Source organism: Chiloscyllium plagiosum, unplaced genomic scaffold (genome assembly GCF_037043375.1).
Source record: "Chiloscyllium plagiosum isolate Xiang-an unplaced genomic scaffold, Cpla_swu_hap1 HiC_scaffold_2, whole genome shotgun sequence".
Lineage (NCBI taxonomy): Eukaryota > Metazoa > Chordata > Chondrichthyes > Orectolobiformes > Hemiscylliidae > Chiloscyllium > Chiloscyllium plagiosum.
The window spans coordinates 152,421,505-152,448,461 of NW_028270140.1; the positions used below are offsets into that span (position 1 = coordinate 152,421,505).

Genomic DNA, 26,957 nt, shown 5'->3' on the forward strand with positions numbered 1-26,957 from the left:
TTTCTTCTACGTTTCTAGGACTATTAGGAGGCCTGTAAAAAACTCCTAACAGGGTGAGCTCACCTTTCCTATTCCTAACCTCAGCCCAAACTACCTCAGATGGCGAGTCTTCATCCATCGTCCTTTCCACAGCTGTAATACTATCTTTGACAAGCAATGCCACACCTCCCCCTCTTTTACCCCCACCTCTGACCCTACTAAAACATTTAAACCCTGGAACCTGCAACAGCCAATCCTGTCCCTGTTCTACCCATGTCTCCGTAATAGCCACAACATCGAAGTCCCAGGTACCAACCCACGCTGCAAGTTCACCTACCTTATTTCATATACTTCTTGCATTGAAGTATACACACTTCAAACCACTTTCCTGTTTACAGGCACCCTCCTTTGAAATTGATGCCATGTTCCTAACCTCCCTACATTCCAGGTCCTGCACCCTAAAGCTACAGTCTGGGTTCCTATGCCCCTGCAGAGTTAGTTTAAACCCCCCCCCAAGAGCACTAGCAAACCTCCCACTAAGGATACTGGTGCCCCTCAGGTTCAGGTGTAGACCATCCTGTTTATAGAGGTCCCACCTTCCCCAGAAAGAACCCCAGTTATCCAAATACCGGAATCCCTCCCTCCTGCACCATCCCTGTAGCCACGCATTTAACTGTTCTCTCTCCCTATTCCTCGACTCTCTATCACGTGGCACGGGTAACAAACCAGAGACAACAACTCTGTTCGTTCTAACTCTGAGCTTCCAACCTAGCTCCCTGAAAGCCTACCTAACATCCTCAGTGCTCCTCCTACCTATGTCATTGGTGCCAATGTGGACCACGACTTCGGGCTGCTCCCCTCCCCCTTAAGGACCCGGAAAACACGATCAGAGACATCACGTACCCTTGCACCTGGGAGGCAACATACCAAACGTGAGTCTCTCTCGTTCCCACAAAACCTCCTATCTGTGCCCCGAACTATCGAGTCCCCAATTACTATTGCTCTGCTCTTCTCCACCCTTCCCTTCTGAGTAACGGGGACAGGCTCCATGCCAGAGACCTGAGCCCCATTACTTGCCCCTGGTAAGTCATTCCCCCCACAAGTATCCAAAACGGTATACTTGTTCTTGAGGGGAACGGCCGCAGGGGGTCCCTGCACTGGCTGCTTCCTCCCAGTCCCCCTCACTGTCACCCATCTATCTGCCATCTTTGGAGTTACTACTTCCCTAAAGCTCCGATCTATGACCCCCTCTGCCTCCCGAATGATCCTAAGTTCATCCAACTCCAGCTCCAGTTCCCTAACACGGTCTTGGAGGAGCTGGAGATGGGTGCACTTCCTGCAAGTGTTATCAGTAGGGACGTCCATGGCATCCCTCACCTCAAACATGTTGCAAGAGGAACATTGAACTGCCTTCACTGCCATCCCTCTGAAAGTTACCTTTTATAAAAAAAACTGGGTCTAAAGAATACAACTAGCAAAATGCAGCACTTACCTACTTACCACAACGGCTCTTATTATTTAGGTTAGAGGAGGAGGGCAGGTGGGAGACACTACCTCTGTAGTGCCTCGGGTTCTTCTCCTGCGCGCTTTTAAAGGGAAAAAAAAACCTACCCGGCTGCCCCTCCGGTCTTCGTCACTTCCCCCTGCTGCTCCCGCTCTTTCTGTGAAGAGAGAAAAAAAATACCGCTGCCCACTACCGGTAAGTAATTTTAAAACAAACTGTCTTACCTTAGCTGCTGCTCGCACTCAAAGTGACCGTTGGCTTCGAAGGGTGAGTATTTATACTCACTGCTTTCCTTCCCAGCTGCCCCTCCAGTCCTCGTCACTTCCCCCTGCTGCTCCCGCTCTTTCTGTAAAGAGAGAAAAAGACACCGCTGCCCGCTACCGGTAAGTAATTTTAAAACAAACTATCTTACCTTAGCTGCTGCTCGCATTCCCTCTCTTCCAGCACCACTAATCCAAAATCTGGTTTCCAGCATCTGCAGTCATTGTTTTTACGTATTATAGGAAAGATGTGGATGTGTTGGAGAGGGTTCAGAGGAGGTTTACCAGGGTGCTGCCTGGAATGGAGGGCTTTTCTTACAAAGAGAGGTTGACTGAGCTTGGACTTTTTTCCTTGGAAAAAAGAAGGAAGAGAGGGGACCTAATTGAGGAGTAAAAGATAATGAGAGGCATAGATAGAGTTGATAGCCAGAGACTATTTCCCAGGGCAGAAATTGTTAACATGAGGCGTCATAGTTTTAATGTCAAGGTGCTTTCCTTCTGGTTAATTTCAATTTTAAAAAGTAGGAGGAGTTTTACTCTGGATCCAACCCCGAGCTATGGCTGTCCTGGGAGTGTTTGATGGAGACGGTGTTGAAAGAGCTTTATTCTGTCTCTAACACTGTCCTGCCCCAACTGATGCTGAAGCTGTTGATTTTGAGATTTGTGTTGGAAGCTGATGTAACATCTCCTTTTCTCAACGGTTGCTGTGGTTGGCGCCTCAGTTTTATAATAGCTTTGTCATTCTCTCAGCTCCTACTGACCGTACACAGACTTCCCATTTGTTGTTCGTATCGTGTATGATTGCCTCACATTTATTTGGCAGGAAGTCAAGTAACTTCTGTATTTTTCTGTAAAAGGACAAGAGTAAGCGAGTGAGAAGGATGAAATGGTGAAGTATTAACGATGAGGTCTTTCTATGTTTGTCTTTCTGCAGTCCTGCTGTCAGTCTCAGTACGGGGTCACAGTAAGTACTTTCCAATACTGACCTTTCAAATCCACTTTGTTCATCATGGAATTGCCTCCTCCTTGATGGTCTGTTGCTGTCTAGTATTTAGTTCCCAAACTGTTCCTGCTCAGCACGATGTGCCTTTTCCTTCACTGCGGTTTCTACATCAGGGAGAAATCATTTGTTTTATCAAAAATGAAAGCAGTGACAATTGACTATTCCGAGCGTGATGATTTATTCCTTCATGTTTTCCTTGTAGATTCATGAATCTTAGACATTTACAGCGAAGAAGGAGGCCATTTTGGGTCATCATGTCTGTGTCAGTCAACAATGATCTCACTCTACTTCTCCCATTTTGCTGCTCTCCATCTAAAAGCCTTCTTAACCAACTTATTGAGGGCTTTAATGTAATTAGTGGAGTGGAGAACGCGGTGGGAGGTGGGACTCAGTTGGAGGGAAATTTGAAAATCAAAAAGGGATGCTATTCAGAGGGTCAATGTGGATTTGTTGGGTCAAATCTCCTGTTTTCACACTGCAGGGATTCGGAAAAATAGAAATGACAGAGCAGAGGTGCAGGCTACTGAAGAGGCAAATAATAATGCAAATGAACATTGAAGTACAAATGTTACCAGCGTTTGTAACTCAACCGCCCTTTCAGGCAGTGTGTTCCAGACTCTTATTAACCTCGACATGAGGAAGAATCTGTTAAGTCTCCTCCCACTTCTATCTTTCCTGTTTACTGACCACAGTATGAATGAAGAAAGGACCTTCTTGCCTGTCCTATTTGAGCACTCATAATTATCCATATTTTATTAGTTTTCCTGTCAACCAATCAAAACAAAAATGAGAGAGCAGAGAATGCAGGGTAGTGAAGAGGTGAATGATAATCAAAGTGTGATGGGAAGGGGTCGGAGATGTACAGACAAAGATACAAGAGGTGAGGCCACATTGGATTTGGTACGAGAGAGTCATGTATTAGGTGTAGACAACTGGGATCAAGTGAATCTCTTGAAGAGTATAAGGGCTGTAGGGGCATTCTTATGAGGGATATCAGGAGGGCAAAAAGTGGACATCAGATAACCTGAGCAGATCAGGCTGAGGAGAAGCCCAAGATATTCTACAAAGTCATTAGAAGCCAGAGAGCATCCAGGGAGGGAATAGGGCCTCTTCAAGATCAATGAGGTCATCTATGTGTAGAACCAGAGGAGAGGGGGAGATATCCTCAACAAATATTTTGCATCAGTTTTTACTGTGGAGAAAGAAATTGACGCAAGGGAACTCGGGAAAATAAATATTAATGTCTTGAAGGAATTCACTTTACTGAAGAGGAAGTGTTGGAGGTCTGATAAAACATAAAAGTGGCTTTGTGCAGGGGAAATCATGTGTCACAAACTTGACTGAGTTTTTTGAAAATGTAACCAAAAGACAAGTGAGGGCAGAGGGGGAGATATTGTTTACATGAACTTGTGTAAAGCTGTTGTCAAAGTTCCACATGGTGGACTAATTTGTGAAGTTAGGTGGCATGGGATTCAGGGAGAGAAGGCCAGTGGGATACAAAATTTGCTTGATGGTAAGAGACAGAGTGTCGTGATGGGGGTTTGTTTTTACATTGTACCATGTGACCTCATTTGAGGAACATTCTAAGATATCATCCATCTTATGTCAGTGATTAACTCCTTCATCAATGTTGCAACAGCCCCTCCTCTTTGACATTCCCTCTACCCCGACATGTCTCATCACACAGTTCGATAGCCCAGAACATTGTGCTGTCAATCCTGTCACACCCTCAACCATGTCTCTGTGATAACAACAATATCTCATCTCCACTCATTAATCTACACCCTCAGCTCGTCTGCCTTACTCAGAAGTAAATGCCATCCAGCCATGCCACACTCCCTTATGCCCTCACTTGACGATATTCACACTGCCTTCTGGATTTACTTGGATTGCCTCCACCACCGCCCCCCCCCCCCCACCCCTCCCCCCCACAATGCTTCCACTGCATCCCCCATCCCTCTGCTATGACTGATGAATGAGCCAGGTTGCGGAAGGCTGGCTGGGTAATAGAGTAGAAAGTGATGGGAATTGGAAAAGGTTCTGCAGGGTGGGCCATGAGTTCTGCTCTTCAGATAACTCTGGGTCTCCTGGAACAATGGAGAGTTCAGAAAACTCTCAGGCACCAAACCCTATCTTCAACCAACAGCAACAACCCCCCACAGTCTAACCTCAGGATGTTTACAAACCACCCGAAGCCCTCTGTTCTATCCAGCTCGGAGCTCATTCCACACTGTCACTGGTCTGTTCAGAAACCACAATTGTATCATATCATACCTTTTCTCAAGAAATAACAGATTCAATGTTTTACCTCACTGTTTGGTGTCTGTGCTGTGTTCTTATATTCTCTCTCTCTCTCTCCCCTCACAGCAGATTTTGTTAATGGTTGGTCAATGACAATCGCGGATGGAGTGAGGGCTGAGGAAGGAGGCTCCGCTGTCTTACCCTGCAGCTTCACCCATCCTGACACTCACCTCACACTCACCGGCTCCATCTTATGGTACAAGAGGGAATCACAGTCTTTAATCTTTAAATGTACATATCCTGGTCCAGACCATTCCCAGGGTGAGCTGTGTGAGAATGTGAGACAGCGGGACGATGGGAATCGATTCAGATTCGTGGGGAACCTCAGCAACAAAGATGTCTCAATAATGATGGAGGGACTGAGCCAGGAGGATGCTGATTCCTATTGGTGTCGTGTGGAGCTCAATATCGACAACTTTGGATCTGGAGAAGGAACACACCTGGAAATGAAAGGTGAGGAACAATGTTCTGACAGCTCAATGGGGACAGGCTCCACCAGGTCTGGGAGCTCTTGGGTTGGCTCCTTCTCCTGGGCTCTTCCAGTTGGTCTCAGGCAGGAGGCAGTGAGAAGGACAGAGAGAGAGAGGCACAAATAGAAAGAGAGAGAGAGAGAGAGAAAGACAGAGAGACATGACTGGAATTTAGAGACCATTCCATCACCATCTTTGAAACCTCCCACAGTCACACTATGGCTGCAAGAGCAGGTCACAGGCTAAGAATCCTATGAATTAATACACCTCCTGACTCCAAAGCCTATTGGCCAGTCAGGAGTGTGATGAAATACTTCCCACTTGCCTGGAACAGTGCAGGAAAATATATCACTGCTCTGTAATTATTACTGGGTCAAAATCGTGGAAATCCCACCCTAACATCATTTTGGGAATAAAAATAACTATAAAATGCACTGCAGCAAGACAGCAACATTCCCTCCACCAAAGTAGGGACCTTGAAGACCTCAGTGTAAAATGACATCAGATACAGGCCATCCTGACTTGGAACTATCTTTTCATTGTCCAAGGGGATGTGGGTGTCCCATGCACAGTCAGCCTTTATTGGCCAGCCCTGGAGAAGGAATGGTGAGCCGCCTTCTTGAACTGCTGTATTCCCTCAGCTGCAGAGACATTCACGATACGGTTGGTGAAGGATTTCCAAGGCTTTGTTTCCAGTGACACTGAAGGAATGATGAAATATTCCCAAATCAGGATGGTGAGTGTCTTGGAGGGAAGCTTGTAGGTGGAGATGTTCTCCTGTATCCCATGTTCATCAGTGAACAACCATCCCCACTTCTGACCTTATGGTGGAGGGAGGGTCATTGATGATGCAGCTAAAGATGGTTAGACCAAGGACACACTAACCTGAGGAACTCCTGTAGAGATGTGTTCTGGAGCTGAGATGACTGATCTCCAAGAACAACAACCAGCTTCCTCTGTGCCAGGTCTGACTGAAACCCACGGAGGTTTCCCTCCTCGGCTTCCCACTGGATTCCTTGATGCTACACTCGCTCAAATACAGCCTTGATGTTAACAACAGGCACATTTGCCTGTACCTGTCTTTTTGTTTTTTCCGTTGGTTACCTGTTATTTACTATCTGTGCTATTTAACTCTGTGATATGCCTGTACTGCTCACAAGACAAAGCTTTTTGCCGTGCCTCGGTACATGTGACAATAAATTCAATTCAATTCAATTCAATTCAATTCGATTCAATTCAATTCAATTCAATTCAGTCACTGACAGCTTCCAGCAGTTTAATTGGCCAAATTGAAAATATGTAACATTTCACTGCAAACGAGATACCTCAGTTGTTTTGAGCATGATTTGAATCTAAACAATCAGATTAAATTATCCCCCAGAATACTAAAACCCAATCACGTTTGAATTTATTGTTTTAGCCAACCTCAAACTAATGAGAAAATCTGATGTTTGGGGTATTAAAAAAAAGCAGATATTTTGAAAGTGAGACAGAGAGTAACTGCCATTGAGAGACTGCCGTACAAAACACTCTCAATCAAAGGGGCCTTCTTCATTTGAAACATCTTTGCAGTGAAAGACAAAAGTCGACACAGGAGATCTTTAGCCGAAAGAAGAAACACACTGACAATGACAGCCACTGTGTGGTTTTGTAATGAAGCTGATGTAATTTTAATACAGGTGGTTATTGGAACAGTATATTATTATAGAGTTGGAGGCAGATAGCAAGCAGTTAAGGGAAAGTTAAAAATCACACAACACCAGGTTATAGTCTAACAGGTTTAATTGGAAGCACACTAGCTTTCGGAGTGACGCTCCTTCATCAGGTGATTGTGGAGGGCTCGATCGTAACACAGAATTTATAGCAAAAATTTGCAGTGTGATGTAACTGAAATTATACTTTGAAAAATTGATTGTCTGTTAAGTTTTTAATCTGTTAGAATACAGTGATAGTTTCACTTCTTTCATGTGTAAATCACAAAACCCTTTTTTTTAAAGTTGCATTCTCGGGTTAGCTGTTAACAATGGTGATTGCTAGACAATATGTTGAAGGTGTTAGCCCCCTGTGTTCTCTATCTATGACCTGATGTTTAGATTGATTCTAACCTAAAAAGTGAGATAACAGAGTTTTACATAAATTCATGCAGTTTTTGAGCTCAGAGTTCTACATGAATGTATGCAGTTTTTGAGCAAAGTGCAATGTATCTCTGCAAGTACAAATTCACCACACAAAATATATGTGTGCATGTGGGTCTTTGTCTGTCTGTGTGTGTGTGTCTGTCTGGGGTGGGGTTTGTGAGTGTGAGAAAGTGTGTGTGTGTGTGTGAAATGAGTTAAGGGAAAGGAAGCTTAGAGTTGGAAATAGTTGTTGTTTAATGTTCACTTTGAGAGTTAAAGAATAAATTAATTTTTTTTGTTTAAATAATGGAATTTGGGAGTTCCCTATCACTTAGACTTTAACAGATTACGATGTGAGGTGAGCTTTTCTGGGTGTTTGGTTTAATTAGCAGAGGGGTTCACCACCATGTCGTTACATTTTGGGGGCTCATCTGCGATTTGGACGGGTTTAGACAGATCCAGTCTGAGATTTGGAAAGATTTGGGTACAAAAGATCCCAGCAGATTTAAACATTTGCCGAATAGTGTCCGAGATTTTTAAAGAAAATGTAGGTGAGAGAATTGATTTATTTTCGGTTATTTGTGGTTGGTTAAATTAAAAGTGAGAGAAATGGCTCTTGAAATTGCTGAAGATGTTTTGCCGTTTGAAAATGGTTCCAAATTTGCCAAAAAAATTTAGAAAGACTGCAGAAGGCCATAATCTTAGAATTATCATTGAGGTTAGAACATAGAACATGAAACATAGAACAATACAACACAGAACAGGCCCTTCGGCCCGCAATGTTGTGTCGACCTGTGAACTATTCTCAGTTCATCCCCCTGCACTATCCCATCATCATCCATGTGCTTATCAAAGGATTGTTTAAATCTCCCTTAGAATTGGATCTAACCAGGGACATGGGAAAGCTGAAATTGTAAGGGAGTTAGTCAAGCACTTTGGTGTGTCAGAGAAACAGACAAGTGCAGGAGGGTTAGAAAAATTTAGTTTACAACTGAGGAAAATGGAGTTAGAATGTAAAGAAAAGGAAAGAAGAGCCATGAGAGAAGAAAAGAAGAGAGAGAGAGAGACAAAGAGAGATAGAATAAATGGAGGGAAAGAGACAGAGAGAGAAAAAGAGAAGAAAGGGAGAGAGAAAGAGAGAAGAAAGAGAAAAGAAAAAGAAAGAGAGAGAGAGAGAAAGTGAAAAAGAAAGAGAGAGAATGTTGTTAGCAGAGCAAAGAGAGAGCGAAGAAAGAGAAAGAGAAAGGGAGAGAGAATTCGAACTTCGGAAGTTGTGAATTAGTCAGGAAAGCCAAGTTAACAGGAAGGAGATGAAGAGTGAAGGTCGTGATAAATACAAATACGTCAAAGCTCTGCTACATTTTGATGAGTAAGATGTTGAAGCCTTTTTTATTTCATTTGACAATTTGGCTCGGCATAGGGAGTGGTCAGAGAACCTCTGTGTAATGCTAGTTCGGAATAAGCTGGTAGGCAGAGCTAGTGAGGTATTTGCAGTGCTGTCAGATGAGGGGTCAAGAGATGATGACGATGTCAAACATACTATTTTGAGTGCTTATGAATTGGTACCAGAAGTGTATAGACAGTGGTTCAGAAATATAAAGAAGGAACCAAGACAGACTTGTATTGAGTTTGAAAGAATCAATCAGTCACTTTGACAGATGGGTACGTGCTTTAAAGATAGATAGGACCTTTGAGGCTCTCGGAGAGGTTATCCTGCTGACGAGTTTAAAAACTCACATCACTCAACTTGCACCAGATTGTGTTGCTGGTAGTATACAGACAGGAGATGTTCCATGGAGCACATGAACTACCAGGAGGAGGTCACCTCAGTGTAAGGAAGACTCAGATTAAGGTACAAAAGCAGTTGTATTGGCCTGGGATGCAAAAGATGTTGTTAACTTTTGCCGTATGTGTCGTACAAGCCAAGTGGTCGGTGAGCCAAAGCAGTAAACCCAACTCCTTTGTTGCCAGTTCCCACATTTGAAGAACCTTTCACGTGGGTTATGATGATTGTGTAGGTTCCCTCCCTATAACTATAAGTGGGAACCAGTACTTGCTAACCATAATGGGTGTGTCTCTCAGATTTCCAGATGCAATTCCATTACGGAGCATTAAGACAAAATGGGTGGTAGAGGAGTTAGTAGCTTTCTTCACTTGGTATGAGCTACCCAGAGAGATTCAGTCAGATCATTGTCTAATTTTATTGCTCAGCTGTTTAAAGACGTCATGGATAGATTAGGCATACAGCACATTAAACCAAGTGCATATCATCCTGAAACTCAGGGAGCTTTGGAAAGGTGGCATCAGATCCTGATGACCATGTTAAGAGTGTGCTGTCAGGATTACCTGAATGATTGGGATGAAGGTATCCCATTCATATTGTTTGCCATTAGAGATGGCTCAAATGAATCTACTCAGTTCACTCCCTTTGAGTTAATATCCGGACATGAAGTGAGAGGTACTTTGAAATTAATTAAAGAGAAATTGACAGGACTGAAGTCGGAGGTCACACACTTGGATTATGTATCAGACATGAGAGAGAGATTAAATCAGGCCGGTGAGTTAGCTAAACAGCACTGAAAGAGGGTGCAGTGTAGAATGAAGCAGGTGGCTGATTAAAAACTCTGGAATTCAGACATTTTCCTGGATGGGATGACGTGTTCCTACTGTTACCAATGATAGGATATCCTTTCAAAGTCAGGTTCTGTGGTCCCTGACAAATTGAGAAAAAAGTTGAGTCAGGTAAACTATCTGGGAAAGACGCTGGACAGGAAAAAACTATATTGGGTATGTCATGTGAATATGTTGAAACATTATTATAATAGAGAGAGGGAACTGGAGGAACAGTGTTAGTTACTGCCCCACAGAGTGAGGAATCAAATCTCGTGTTGTGCAGTATGATTGCCTTAAAATACATTAAACAATGAAGAAGTCCTTGAGGAGTGGGATAGGTTAGTGAACAATCTGTCCCAGGAACAAAGAACCAGTTGAAAGGATTGTTGCAGCAGTACAAGGACATATGCAGGAATAAGATGGAGAGGCCTGATCCTCTTGTGCATGAGGTAGAAGTAGGGAATGCTGTTCCAATAAAACAACACACCAACAGGCTTAATCCTTTCAACACCACACAGGTCCAGAAGGAAGTGGATGCAATGCTCAATGAAGCTATCATCGAACTGAGTCAAAGCAAGTGGAGTTCGATGATCGTGTTAGTTGCCAAACCTGACGGGATTCAACAATTTTGCGTGGACCATTGGAAGGTTAAGGCCGTTACAAAATCAAACTCAGATCAATCCTAAAATTGGAGGACTGTATAGAGTAAGTTGGACACGCCCCTTACATCACAAAGTTGGACTTACTGTTTGGGTACTGTCATCCCTTTATCAGAGAAAGTGAAATAAATTTCTGCGTTTGTCACCCCAAATGGGTTATGTCAATTCAAAGTGCTTACCTTTTGAATGAAGAACATACCAGCCACATTTAAAAGGCTCGTGAACAGAGGTGTGGCTGTGTTAACAAACTGTGCAGTATATCTGGATGATGCAGTGATCTTCAGTGAGTCATGGAAAGATCACATGGTACAGTTAGCACACAGTTCTTTGAACGATTAAGAGAAGCAAAACTGGTAATAAAATTAAAGAAAACACAATTTGCGAAGGCAGAGGAGACATTATTGGTAAATACATTGGTCATTTAAGTTTGACCCTAAGGAATGCAAAGACAAAGACCATCGAGGAATTTCCACGAACAACCTCAAAGAAAGAAGTGCTTTGATTTTGGGGACTAAGTGGGTTCTACTGGGAGTTTGTTCCAAATGTCAGCAGGGTAGTGACTTCACACACGGATTTCCTGAAGAAGACCACAACATTTCGGTGGATGGAACAATGCCAGGAGGCACTTGACAATGTAAGAGTTGTATTAACTGTGGCACCAGTTTTAGCTGCACCAAATGTTGCAATCAAAGTTGCAATCGATGCTCATGATATTGGACTTGAGGCTGTACTGCTGCAGGAAGATGATGATGGAATTGAATAGCCAGTTGGTTACTTTTCAAAGAAACCCAATACCCACCAGAGAAAAATATTCTACCATCGAAAAGGAATTATTGAGTTTGGTACTGGCCATACAACATTATCGCAAATTTAACGGAGAAATTTTAAATAAGGTTGAACAGATAACAATGTTATACATATGTGTGCGGAAATTAATATGAACTTAAATTAATATCCTATGTATTTCATTGTCATGGGGTTAAGAATTACGCAAAAATGGAGACATCTTTTCATTATGATGGTTCATTTTTTTTCTTCAGGGGGGTTGTTATGAAGTTGAAGGTGCGTACTGTACCTTTAAGCGAGAGTGAAAGCTGTTCTACACTGAGAATGTGCAGGCACCTGTCATGTGACTAACGAGCAGTCTCAGAGTGTACTGGAAAATTGAAAATATGTAACATTTAGCTGTAAACTAGATACCTCAGTTGCTTTGATCATAATTTGAATCTAACCAATCAGTTTAAATTATGCCCCAGGATACTAAAACCCAATCGAGTTTGAATTTTTATTGTTTTTGCCAACTTCAGAACAATGAAACCACCTGATGTTTGGGGTATAAAAAAAGCAGATATTTTGAAAGTTAGACAGAGAGTAACTGCCATTGAGAAACTGCCATTCAAAATATTCTGTACCAAAGGTACCTTTCTCATATGAAACATCTTTGCAGTGAAAGACAGAAGACAACTCAGGGAGATCTTGAGCTGAAAGAAGAAACACATCAATAATAACAGCCACTGTGTGGTTTTGTAATGAAGCTGATGTAACTTTAATCCGGATGGTTATTGGAACAGTAGATTGTTATAGAGTTGGAGACAGATAGCAAGCAGTTTAGGGAAAGGAGGCTCAGAGTTGGAAATAGTTGTTGTTTAATGTTCACTTTGAGAGTTAAAGAATAATTTGATTTTTAATATAAAAGTGAATTTTGGGAGTTCACTATTCCTCATACTTTAACAGATGGCGATGCGAGGTGAGCTTTTCTGGGTGTTTGGTTTAATTAGCAGAAGGATTCACTGCCGTCTCGTAACAGCAGCTTCACCTGGGCAATCAGGATGGACAATACATGCACATCATCTGGGCCAGTGACACCCATGATGGAATAAAACAAAAGTAGAAATTGATGAAACAAAGAACATCCTGAGGAAAAACCAAAACCAAAACTGCAGATGCTGCAAATCGGAAACAAAAATGGAAATTATCAGAAAAGCTCAGCAGGTCTGGCAGCACCTGTGGAGAGAAATCAGCGGCACGGTGGCACAGTGGTTAGCACTGCTGCCTCGCAGCGCCAGAGATCCGGATTCAATTCCTGCCTCAGGCGACTGACTGTGTGGAGTTTGCACGTTCTCCCCGTGTCTGCGTGGGTTTCCTCCGGGTGCTCCGGTTTCCTCCCACAGTCCAAAGATGTGCAGGTCAGGTGAATTGGCCATGCTAAATTGCCCGTAGTGTTGGGTAAGGGGTAAATGTAGGGGTATGGGTGGGTTACGCTTAGGCGGGTCGGTGTGGACTTGTTGGGCCGAAGGGCCTGTTTCCACACTGTAAAGTAATCTAATCTAAAAATCTAATCTAAAAAAAATCAGAGTTAACGTTTCAGGCAGAGTGACCCTTCCTCAAGATGCTGAGGAGTTTGACAAGACAGATTCTGAGAGGATATTTGCTCTTATGAACAGAAGTCAAACAGGGGAACAATTGCAAAATAACAGATTTTCAATGTAATATGAGAAGAGGAAACATTTAATCTCTCAGCTCCTCTTTTAAGTTCATGAAGCAAAGAGCCACATGGCTGATTATCCCCCTCCTCCTGCACCCAAATATCTTACTTAATGTAGAAAAGTTTAATCTGGACTCTGAGTTTAAATTAACCTGTGTTCATTTCAAAGGTCACAGGTTGGAGCTGGTGAATGGTTACATTAGGAATGACACCAGGGGGTTCTCCTTCACACAGAGTGTGGTCAATACTTTGAATGTGTTTGCTGGACAGAGTGACGGGGAATGCTGTAAAATCCTTGACCTTGTTTAAAGAAAATTAACTTTGAGCAATGGATGGAGGGTTCTGCATGAATGAATTCAGGAGGGTTCAATGGATCCGATCTGTAAGTACCTTTAGCAGTCACACGGCATCAGGTTATAGTCCAACTGGTTTATTTGAAATAACAAGGTTCAGAGCACTGCCCCTGCATCAGGTGAAGTCCTGGTGTAGTGTGACGTCTGACTTTGTCCACCTCAGTGCAACACTGGCAACTCCACATCGTGTAAATATCTTGTAACCAAGGTTTGGAGATGCCGGTGTTGGACTGGGGTGTACAAAGTTAAAAATCACACAACGCCAGGTTATAGTCCAACAGGTTTATTTGGAAGCACTAGCTTTTGGAGCGCTGCTCCTTCATCAGGTGGTTGTGAAGTATAAGATTGTAAGACACAGAATTTATAGCAAAGGTTTATAGTGTGATTTAACTGAAATTACATATTGAAAACAGCTTGTATTGTTTGTTAAGTCTCTCATCCATTAGAATGACCATGTTGACTTCAATTCTTTTATATGTAAATCACAAAACTTTTTTTAAAAGCTCCATTCTCAAGTGAACTTTAACAATTGGTATCTGTCAGCCCAGATAATGTCTGTCAGCCCAGATAATGTATTGAAGGTGTGAGCTCCCCTGGGTGATACTGTCTGTGCCACAACGTTTAGACTGATTCTAATCTAAAAAAATGAATTTATACAATCTTACATGGATTGTTGAGCAAAGTAAAATGTTATTCTGCAAGTACAAATTCACCCCCACAAACTTATATGTGCATGTGTGCATGTGTTTTTGTGTGTGTGTGTGTGTGGGTGTGTGTGTGTGTTTGTTGGGGGGGTGGCTGTGAGTGTCTGTGAAAGAATGTGCGCATGTGTGTGAGTATGAGTATAAAGGGGTATAAGTGTGGGGTTGGGGAAGTGGGGGAGGGGGGGTGGTTGTGAATGTCTGTGAGGAGTGTGTGCCTGTGTCTGAGTGAAAGGATAAAGTCTGTGAGAAGGTGCATATGTGAGTGTGGCAGTGTATGTTTGAGCGTATGAGAGAGCATCTGCATCAGTGTGTGCGTCCGTAGGAGTGTGTGTGTGTGTGTGTGTTTGTGTAGGGGTGTGTGTGCGCACGCGCGTGTGTGTGTGTGTGTGTGTGTAGGAGTGTGTGTGTGTCTGTGTGTGTGTGTTGGAATGTCTGTGTGTGCGTGCATCTGTAGGAGTGTCTGTTTGTGTTTGTGTGTGTACGTGTGTAGGAGTGTGTGTGTGTAGGAGTGTGTGTGTGTGTGTGTAGGAGTGTGTGTGTGTGTGTAGGAGTGTGTGTGTGTGTGTAGGAGTGTGTGTGTGTATGCGCATCGGAGTGTGTGTGTGTCTGTGTGTGCAGGAGTGTGTGTGTAGGAGTGTCTGTGTGTGTTGTGCGTGTGTGTAGGAGTGTGTGTGTATGTGTAGGAATGTGTGTAGGAGTGTCTGTGTGTGTGTGTATGTGTGTAGGAGTGTGTGTGTGTATGTGAGTCGGAGTGTGTGTGTGTGTGTCTGTGTGTGTATAGGAGTGTCTTTGTGTGTTTGTGTGTAGGAGTGTGTTAATGTGTGTAGGAGTGTGTATGTAGGAGTGTCTGTGTGTGTTTGTGTGAGTGTGTGTGTGTGTGTATAGCGTGATGGGGTCACCTGTAGTGTGAAATGAATCGAAGATCTCGGTTGAGGCCATCCCCATGGGTACCGAACTTGGCCAAGTGCCTCTGCTCGGCCACTTTTCGTTGCTGCCAGATCCGAACCGCCTTGGAGGATGGTCACCTGAAAACCAAGGTTGAATGTCCCAGACTGCAGTATGTGGCAGGTACTCATGCAACTCAGCCAACGTTGTCTATCCCATTCGCTGCAGGCAAGGATGCCCCGAGGCATGCTACATTGGTAAGACCAAGCAGAAGCTATGGCAATGAACGGATGGGCACCATACAACAATCAACAGACCGAAGTGCTCCCCCCCCGCCCCGAGTCAGAGAACACTTCAGCGGTCCTGCACACACATATACAGAGACACGCATGCACACAGACACTCCCCCCACCCCCCCCCCAACACACACACACACACACACACACACTCCTCTAGACACATATACGGGCACAGATGCTCTTTCATACGCACACAAATACACTCACACATGCACCCTCTTACAGACTTATACCTCTTTATACTCATACTCACACACATGCGCACATTCTTTCACAGACACTCACAGCCATCCCCCCAACAAACACACACCCCCACACACACACACACACACACCCATGCACACATACACATATACTTTTGTGGGGTGAATTTGTACTTTCAGAGTTTCATCATACTTTGCTCAAAAATCCATGTAAGTTTCTATAAAGTCATTTTTTAGATTAGAATCAGTCTAAACATTGTGGCACAGACAGTATCACACAGGGGAGCTCACACCTTCAATACATTATCTGGGCTGACAGACACCAATTGTTAAAGTTCACTTGAGAACGTAACTTTTAGAAGAAAATTGTGATTTACATATAAAAGAACTGAAACCAACATGGTCACTCTAACGGACGAGAGACTGAACAAACTATCCTGGTCTTCTTCAATATATAATTTCAGTTACATCACACTATAAACATTTGCCATAAATTCTGTGTCTTACAATCTTATACTCCACAATCACCTGATGAAGGAGCAGCGCTCCAAAAGCTAGTGCTTCAAAATAAACCTGTTGGACTATAACCTGGTGATGTCTGATTTTTAATCTTGTAATCAAGGTTTTCAAATTGAGTGGCGAGGAGACATTTTGATCAGGGTGACTCTTCCTGGGGAATGTCGAGGACAGACCTGTTAGAGATATGAGTGGAGTCTTTAATTGTTCATGTTATTGTGAAGTTGAAAGGAATGTAACATATTGAAATAAGACCTTCTGCACACTGACCTCATCCATTCTGATGTTTGTCCTTTCCTTTGATGCTCAAGGAGACGTCTCAGTGGTGAGTGGAACAGAGGGAGATTCAGTTATTTTACCCTGTATCTTCGAGACCAGATCCTACCCTCCCCTGACCACTGTTACCTGGATGAGGAAGGAGCCCTACCAACACATCGTTACATTTACAGCCCAATCACAGGGAACTTGGCCAACTGGACACGGTGGAAATCGGTACGAGCTCATCGGGAACCCAGAGGAGGGAAACGCCTCGACCAGGATAAACCAGCTGAGTGTGAGGGACAATCACACTTACCTGTGTCTGGTGGAATACAGATCAAGACACAATCTTTTGTATCTGATCCAGAAAGAGACTCGGTTGCAGGTACATGGTAAGAAACCGTTCACACATTCTTCAGCCTATAGAAGGTGCACGGTGAGAGTGGAACAGATTCTGTCAATGTTTTGTGATTTGATTTTCTGGTGAAAGGACATGGAACTAAAACATTAACCCTGTTTCTCTCCATCGGTATTGTCTGCCCTGCTGAGTGTTTGCAGCATTTTGATGTTTATTTAAAATGTCCAGCATCTGTAGTATTTTAGCTTTTGGTTTCAAATTTAATTTTTTTCAATATTTAATGTACTATGATGTGCTGAAATTTTTAGGCGCATTCTGATGTCAGTATTGAAAGACATTGACACACTCAGAATATTTAGGTCAATCTCCAAATGACCCAAAGTTATACTGACATTAAGATCATCTCCTTGAACAGGAAGTTGCAACAGACTAATGTGTCCCTCTTGGATCCAACCTTCATCGGGAATAGTTCCATCAATGCAAGTACATTCCCCCAGTGTCCATCTGACTGTGTGAGGCATCACAGCCACGTGGGACCTATCCTAGCCCTGCATTCACCCTTGGGCTATAACAGGAGTTGGTGGTGTACTGTTACTGTTACTGTCACTGGGTGACTAATCCAGACACCCAATCCTGGGGCCATGGGTTCAAATCCCACCACAGCAGCAGGTGAATTTTTTTTAAAATCTGGAATTTAAAAAAAAGCTAACCTAATGGCTGCATGTGACCATTGTTGAGATTTGGAAAAGCCAATCTGATTCAATCGTACACTTTAGGGAAACTGGGTTTCGGTTAATTTAGCTGGACGTTTGGTTTGCAAAGCAATGTGATGCCAACAGTGTGGGTTCAATCCCCACATTGGCTCAGGTGACCATGAAGCACCCTCCTTCTCAACTCTCCCCTCACTGAGGTGTGGTGGCCCTCAGGTTAAACCACCACCAGTTGTCTCTCTCTCTCAAGAGTTGGCAGCCCATGGTCTGGTAATAATATGGCAACTTGATTTAGAGAATGAAATCTGCCATTCACACTCAGTGTCATGTGTTGCCATATGCACAATCTTGAGCCGTCTCTCTCCATCAGCAACACCTCACACAGGCTCAGGGCTGCTCATAATCCACCAACTCTGCACAGTCCACTTCTAACTCTGTATTGGGAAAACAAAACACAGACTGGGTGATTACTTTGCAGAACAGAAATGTTCTCCCCACAAAAATGATTCTCAGCATCCAGTTGCCTGCCATTTCCACACCCCACTTTTTGGGGACCCAGTAACTTTCTGGACTCAATATTGAGGGGAATAATTTTAGGACCTCAGCACCTTCTCCTACCTCCTTTCCCCAACCCCCACACACCAGGCCTTGTCATCACATGGGCTGCTACCAAAACAATCCATTGTCAGTCCCCATCAATGGTCCCCATCAGCCGCTGTTCATTCTCCCAGGCTGACCTTTCCCCTTTCGTTTGTCTGTCCAATTGCTTTTCTCTCTGTCTGGGGTCTGTTTCCACTGAGTGTTTACTCCTGTCTTCTCACCCCCCTCCCCATCTTCAGCATCTATACCAACCTTTCCCCAGCTATAATCAGTTATAGAGTCATACAGCACAGGAGCAGACCCTTCAGTTCAACTAGTCCACACTGACCATAATCCCAAACTAAAGTAGTCCCACCTGCCTGCGCTTGGCCCATATCTCTCCAAACATTTCTTTCTCATGAAATTATCTAAATGCCTTTTACACATTGTAACTGTCCCCACATCGACCATTTCCTCTAGAGGTTCATTCCACATAAACCACTCTCTGTGTAAAATAAAAACTGCCCCTTACAGGCAAAGAGTCATAGAGATGTGTAGCATGGAAACAGACTCTTCGGTCCAACCCGTCCATGCTGACCAGATATCCCAACCCAATCTCATTCCACCTGCCAGCACCCGGCCCATATCCCACCAAACCCTTCCTATTCATATACCCATCCAAATGCCTCTTAAATGTTGCAATTGTACCAGCCTCCACCACTTCCTCCGGCAGCTCATTCCATACACATACCACCCTCTGCATGAAAATGTTGCCCCTTAGGTCTGTTTTATATCTTTCCCCTCTCACTCTAAACCTATGCCCTCTCGTTCTGGACTCCCTGACCCCAGGGAAAAGATTTTGCCTATTTATACTATCCATGCTCCTCGTAATTTTGTAAACCTTAAAAAGGTCACCCCTCAGCCGCCTTCCTTATGTCTTTTTGAAATCTTTCTCCTCTCACCTTAAAGATATGCCCCAGTCTTGAAATCTCCCACCTGAGCAAAAAGACACCTGCCATTCACCTTATCCATATTCCTCATGCTTTTATCGATCTTGATAAGGTCACCTCTCAACCTTGTACGCTCCAGTGAGAAATGTCCTAGTCGCTCCCGACTCTTCCGATAACTCAAGGCCTGCTTTATTTGCAACATCCTGATAAATCTCTTCTCCAGCTAAGTGATATCCTTGCAATAACAGGGTAACCAGAACTGGACACAATAGAGGCCTCACCAGCATCCTGTCCAACCTGAACATAGAACATAGAACATAGAACATAGAACATAGATCATAGAAGAATACAGCCCTCGATGTTGCGCCGATCCAAGCCCACCTAACCTATACTAACCCACTATCCTCCATATACCTATCCAATGCCCGCTTAAATGCCCATAAAGAGGGAGAGTCCACCACTGCTACTGGCAGGGCATTCCATGAACTTACGACTCGCTGAGTGAAGAACCTACCCCTAACTTCAGTCCTATATCTACCCCCCCTTAATTTAAAGCTATGCCCCCTTGTAATACCCGACTCCAAATGCGGGAAAAGGTTCACACTGTCAACCCTATCTAACCCCCTAATCATCTTGTACACCTCAATCAAGTCACCCCTAAACCTTCTTTTCTCTAATGAAAACAGCCCCAAGTGTCTCAGTCTTTCCTCATACGATCTTACTTCCATACCAGGCAACATCCTGGTAAACCTCCTCTGCACCCGTTCCAGTGCCTCCACATCCTTCCTATAGTATGGCGACCAAAACTGCACACAATATTCCAGATGCGGCCGCACCAGAGTCTTATACAACTGCATCATGACCTCAGGACTCCGGAACTCAATTCCTCTACCAATAAAAGCCAGTACGCCATATGCCTTCCTCACCGCACTATTTACCTGGGTGGCAACTTTCAGAGATCTGTGTACATGGACACCAAGATCCCTCTGCTCATCCACACTACCAAGTATCCGACCATTAGCCCAGTACCCCATCCTTTTGTTATTCTTCCCAAAGTGAATCACCTCACACTTAGCTACATTGAATTCCATTTGCCACCTTTCTGCCCAGCTCTGCAGCTTCTCTATATCCTGCTGTAACCTGCCACATCCTTCCTCACTGTCAACAACTCCTCCGACTTTCGTATCATCCGCAAACTTGCTCACCCAACCTTCTAACCCCTCTTCCAGGTCATTTATAAAAATGACAAACAGCAATGGTCCCAAAACAGATCCTTGCGGAACACCGCTAGTGACGGCACTCCATGAAGAATCTTTGCCATCAACTACTACCCTCTGTCTTCTTCCATCCAGCCAATTCCTAATCCAAACCTCCAACTCACCCTCAATGCCATATCTCCGTATTTTCTGCAGTAACCTACCATGGGGAACCTTATCAAACGCCTTACTAAAATCCATATATACCACATCTACCGCTTTCCCCTCATCAACCTCCTTCGTCACCTTTTCAAAGAATTCAATAAGGTTTGTGAGGCACGACCTGCCCTTCACAAAACCATGCTGACTATCCTTGATCACATTATTCCTATCCAGATGTGCATAAATCCTATCCCTTACAATTCTCTCTAAGACTTTGCCCACAACAGAAGTGAGACTCACCGGCCTATAGTTACTAGGGTTATCCCTACTCCCCTTTTTGAACAAGGGAACCACATTTGCTATCCTCCAGTCTTCTGGCACTACTCCTGTAGACAAAGAGGACATAAAAATCAAGGCCAATGGCTCTGCAATCTCCTCCCTTGGCTCCCAGAGAATCCTAGGATAAATGCCATCAGGCCCAGGGACTTATCTATTTTCACCTTTTCCAGGATTTCCAACACCTCTTCTCTACATACCTCAAAGCCATCCATTCTACTTATTTGTGACTCAGTATTCACATCGACGACAATGCCCTGTTCCTGAGTAAATACTGAAGAAAAGTATTCATTCAGTGTCTCCCCAATCTCTTCTGCCTCCACACGCAACTTCCCACTACTATCCTTGACTGGACCTATTCCTACCCTAGTCATTCTTTTATTCCTAACATACCTATAGAAAGCCTTAGGGTTTTCCCTAATTCTACCGACTAAGGACCTTTCATGTCCCCTCCTTGCTGCTCTTAGCTCTCTCTTCATTCTCTCTTAGCTCTCTGGCTACCCTATAACTCTCAATCGCCCCAATTGAACCTTCATGTCTCATCTTGAGATAGGCCGCCCTCTTCCATTTAACAAGGGATTCCAATTCCTTATTAAAACACGGCTCCCTCGCACGACCCTTTCCTCCCTGCCTGACAGGTACATAATTATCAAGGACACTCAATAGTTGCTCCTTGAACAAGCTCCACATATCATTTACACTCTTGCCTTGGAGTCTACTTTTCCAAGCCACACATCCTAAGTCATGCCTCACTGCATCATAATTTCCCTGACCCCAGCTATAACTCTTGCCCTGTTGTACACACTTATCCCTCTCCATCACGAGAGTAAAAATCACCGAATTATGGTCACTATCCCCAAAGTGCTCACCTACCTCTAATTCTAACACCTGGCCTGGTTCGTTACCCAGAACCAAATCCAGTATGGCCTCACCTCTTGTTGGCCTGTCTATATATTGTGTCAGGAAACTCTCCTGCACACATTGAACAAACACTGACCCATCTAACGAACTTGAGCTATAGCTTTCCCAATCAATATCAGGAAAGTTAAAGTCCCCCATAACAACCACCCTATTACTGTCACTCATCTCCTGAATCACCTTCCCTATCCTTTCTTCAATGATTCTAGGACTATTAGGAGGCCTGTAAAAGACTCCCAACAGGGTGACCTCACCTTTCCTATTCCTAACCTCAGCCCAAACTACCTCAGATGGCAAGTCCTCATCCATCGTCCTTTCCACCACTGTAATACTATCTTTGACAAGCAATGCAACACCTCCCCCTCTTTTACCCCCACCTCTGACCCTACTAAAACATTTAAATCCTGGAACCTGCAACAGCCAATCCTGTCCCTGTTCTAGCCATGTCTCCGTAATAGCCACAACATCGAAGTCCCAGGTACCAACCCACGCTGCAAGTTCACCTACCTTATTTCGTATACTTCTTGCATTGAAGTATACACACTTCAAGCCACTTTCCTGTTTACAGGCACCCTCCTTTGAAATTGATGCCATGTTCCTAACATAACATCCCAACTCCGATTATCAAAGGTCTGAGCAATGAAGGCAAGTGTGCTGAACCACCGTATATATAGATGATGCTAATTTGGAAGAATTCTGTACCTGAATCCCTAGGTCTCTTTTCTACAGCACTACCCAAGGCCCTACTTTTAATTGTGTAAGTCTTCCCTTTGTTTGTTTTCCCAAAGTGCAATACCTCACACTTCTCTTAAACTCCATCTGTCACTCTTCAGCCCATTGACCCATTTGATTAAGATCTTTTTGTATTCTAAGATAACCTTCTTCACTGTTCAATATTCTATCAATTTTGGTATCAACCACAAACTTGCAAAACATGCTTTTTGTGGTCTCATCGAAATTGTTGATATAAATGACTGACAAAAGTGGGCCCAGCCCTGATCCCCGTGGGACCCTGCTGGTCACAGGCCTCCAGAACAAAACCCTCCCTCCACCGTCACTCTCTGTCTTCTGCCTTTCAGCCAATTGTGCAACCACTTGCCAAGCTCACCCTGAATCCCATGGGATCTAACTTCACTAATTAGTCTACTATGCGGAACATTGTCAAAGGATTTACCAAAGTCTAAGTAAACAATGTTAACCCCTCTGCCCTCATCAATTTCCTTGTTTATCTCTTCAAAAAACTCAATCAAGTTTGTGAGACACGATATCCCTCGCACAAAACCATGCTGACTATCCCGAATCATTCCTTGCCTCTCCAAATGCATATAAATCCAAAATTTCAGAACAACTTCCTCACCACCGAAGTCAGACTCACAGGTCTGAAGTTCCCAGGCTTCTCCTGACATTCCTTCTTGAACATTAGCCACACTCCAGTCATTCAGCACCTGACTGTTATTTATGGATGATACAAATGTTCCTGCAGGGGGCCCAGCAATTTCCTCTTAACTTCTGACAAAGTCCTGGGATTGAGTAGATCACGTCTCAGAGATTCATATTTTCGAAGATCTCTAACAATTCTTCTTCTGTAATGCAAGCTGTTTTCAAAATGTCAATATTTATTTCTCAGAGTTCTCTAGCCTCCACTTCTTTCTCCACATCAAAAACTGACACAAAATATTCATTTGATATCTCTCCCATCTCCTGAGGAGTGGCATGATGGCTCAGTGGTTAGCACGGGCACCAGGGACCTGAGTTCATTCTGATGTTTGTCCTTGCCTCAGCTGCTCAGGGAAATGCCTCAGTGGTGACTGGGACAGAGGGAGATTCAGTTACTTTACCCTGTATCTTCAGGAGCTGGGACTCCCACACCCTGACCACTGTTACCTGGATGAGGAAGGAGCCCTATCAACACGTCATTACATTTAGAGCCCAATCACAGGGAACTTGGACAACTGTACACGGTGGAAATCGGTACAAGTTCAGAGGAGGGAAACGCCTTGACCGGGATAAACCAGCTGAGAGTGAGGGACAATCACACTTACCTGTGTCTGGTGGAATACAGGTCAGAACCTGATTCTCAGTATCTGATCCCGAAGGAAACCCAGCTACTGGTACACATGTAAGAAATCATTCTGCAAAAAAGGCAACAATTGATGGTATTATTGCTGGACTGTTAATCCAGAGACCCAGGAAATGTTCTGGGGACCAGGGTTCAAATCCCACCTTGGCAGATGGTACAATGTGAAATCAAATAAATTGTCAAAGTAAGAATCTAAAGATGGCTGTGTGACCACTGTTGATTGTTGTAAATCCCCATCTGGATCATTGATGTCCTTTAGGGAAGGAAACTGCCATTCTAACCTGGCCTGGCCTACATGTGACTCCATACCCACAGTAATGTGGCTGATTCTTAACTATGAGACATGGACAATAAAGGCTGACTGAGCCAGTCACACCCTCATTACTTAATGACCATGATAAAGGCTTTAGTCTATAAAGGGTCGATAGTGTGGGTGGAACAGATTGTGTGAACTTTTTACAATTTGATTTTCTAGTGAAAGGTCATTGAATTAAAATGTGAAATTGTTTCTCTCCACAGGTATTAGCTGGCCTGCTGACTATTTGATTTTTATTTCAAATTCCCAGCATCTGCAATATTTTGCTTTTGTGTTTGAAATTTGATTTTTTAAATGTTTAGTGTAATTTGATGTGCTGATTCTTTTAGGTTCATTCTGATGTCAGTATTAAAAGACATTGACACACTCAGAACATTCAGTTCAATCTCCAAATCACCAAAGTTATACTGACACTGAGATCATCTCCTTGAGCAGGAAGGTGCAACAGCCTAATGTGTCCCTCTTGGTTACAATGAAAGTGTTCACACCTTCATCAGGAATAGTTCCATCAATACTAGTATGTTCCCCCAATGTCCATCTGACAGTGTGAGGAAACACAACAATGTGGAACCAATCCTCGTCCTGCATTCACACATGGGGAAAAAGGAAGGTGGTGGTTTTCTGCTACTGTCACTGGGTGACCAATCCAGACACCCAGATCATGGGTTCAAATCCCACCACAGCACATCTCAGGCCTGGTAATGACATGAGCTGCTTTCACCTATTTCCTGGTCCCCATTATCACATTGTCTTTCTCCCTGGAGGGCCATTCAGTGTCCCTTTGTCTATGTGACTGTCTTTCTCACCTTCTGGGCTCAGTCACCACTCAGCCTCTCACTCATTTCCCCCCACTCCCACCCCGGTCCCACAATCCCCTGTCAACAGTTTCCATACCACCTTTCCTTAGCAGCTGTCAGTTCGGATGAAGGATCACTGGACTCAAAACTTTCATTCTGAGTTCTGTCCACAGATGGCTCCCAGACCTGCAGAGTTTCTCCAGCAATATTTGTTATTGATTCCTTCATGACAACATCTGATGTGCCGGAATTCCGAGGACAGTCACTATTACCAATTCTTCTCTCCCTCACTCCGGGGGGAGCTGGAGCTTAATCTGTCCTTCCCATTATCCAGCTGAGACCGGGCAAGTCAGCACCGGATCCAACAACTGTCCTGTGGAACGATGTAAAATATCCATCTAAACTTCTATTCTGTGTGACAGAATTGAGCAGCTGCTTCCTTCAAGAATTTTCCAGATCTGGAAAGCACTGCCTGACAGGGCGATGGAAACAGATTCAACAGGGGCATCTTTCAGAAACAAGGGATAAGTATTCGGAAAGGAGCACATTACAGGGTCATAGGGATGGACGCGGGAGGGGGATGAACTGGATTGCTCTGTCAAAGAATGCCCAATGTGTACATTTAATCTCACACTCTATAACCCTGCTACAGTGTTCAATGCAGCAACATTGAGATATTACTAACCAATGTTGTTCTTGCTGTTTTACAGTGAAGACTCAGCCTGCTCAGTATGTCTCAGTATATTCGCTGGCCATTCCACTGTTCATCCTCCTCCTCCTCATCATCATCATTGTCATCATCTTCATCACCTTCAGGAAGAAAGGAGGTGGGTTCTGTAGAGAATGAGGTTAATAAAACAATATGTTTCTGTTTTTGAAACAGCAATAAACAATGACCCTGGATTAATTTTCCCTCACCGACTCTCTCCTCTTCAGTACATTCTCTGAAAACGCTGGCTTTGTCTTTGGTGGGTGGTGGAGAGTGGGTGAAGGTGGCCTGTTCAATAGCATCACCCACTGTCTGATGTCTGACTCATGGGTGATTGAAGATTGAGGCTGTTTCACAAGCAAGGCCATTCCAATCCATTCTATTAAACTCTGATGGATTAATCCCCATTCTTCTCCCCATTACTGTCAACTCTCAATGCACCAAACTGTCTTCTCATTCACTTCCATTTGACACAATCCCAACAGACCACACCTTTTCCATTCATTCCCACTCAGAACAGAATCTCGATAGAACATAACGGAAGCTGCAATTTGAAAGAATTCCTTTTTGTGTTTTATTGTTAAAATTGATTTGCTGCAAAAAGACAACATGGTGCCTCAGATAGTCTGAGTAACAGACATCTCGGGGTGGAATGGTAACATGGGCTCCTGTTTGGGCCTGTGCAGTGGGGGTAATGCTCAGGCACTGATCTGTTTTGGAGCTGACCTCGTGACCTACCTTTGCACCGGTTGATCAAATTAAAAACATAGTCTCTTTTTGAATACAGGAGTTACATTCGCTATTGTTGAAGGCAGTGGGACCAGCCCAGAACCTTGGGAATTGTGGGAAATGTAAAGCAATTGTTCAATTTTCCCAGCAGCTCCTCTTTAAAGACCCTGGGATGAAGTCCATCAGGGACTCAGGAAGCTGTCAGTCCACAGCATCAATGATTTACTCAGGACCACTTCTCTGGTGTTTGGAATTTTCTTGGGTTCCTCCTTCCTTTTCATTTCCGGATTTATAATGTTCTGGAATGTTATTTGTATCCCTTATCCTGAAGACTAATGCAAAATACCTGTTTAATTCATCAGCCATTTCCATGACTAATTTTACAAACTCCTGTTGTTTTTAAACCATCTAAATGTAACGTTGCCATATTCCCAGAGGACCACAGTGGTGTTCTCTGATCAGAGAGAGAGAGAGAGACAGATGACTGGTGGTGTGCTTAACCTGATAA

The 26,957-nt window shown here is 43.7% G+C and overlaps 1 protein-coding gene across 2 annotated transcripts in view; it reads left to right on the forward strand.

Annotated features, from left to right (window-relative positions):
* Positions 1–2,629: 2,629 nt before the first annotated feature.
* LOC122546012 (uncharacterized) overlaps positions 2,630–26,957 on the forward strand; it is a 213,856-nt gene continuing 189,528 nt past the window's right edge. The window contains exons 1-5 of one of the 2 annotated variants that reach the window (XM_087974918.1): positions 2,630–2,707; positions 5,114–5,500; positions 10,766–10,777; positions 16,666–17,001; positions 25,722–25,838. In XM_087974918.1, coding sequence (XP_087831044.1) covers positions 2,647–2,707; positions 5,114–5,500; positions 10,766–10,777; positions 16,666–17,001; positions 25,722–25,838 — 913 coding nt within the window. In that variant the 5' untranslated portion in view covers positions 2,630–2,646. Of the gene's footprint in view, positions 2,708–5,113; positions 5,513–10,765; positions 10,778–16,665; positions 17,002–25,721; positions 25,839–26,957 lie in introns of both variants that reach the window. The other variant, XM_087974913.1, reaches the window with a different exon arrangement.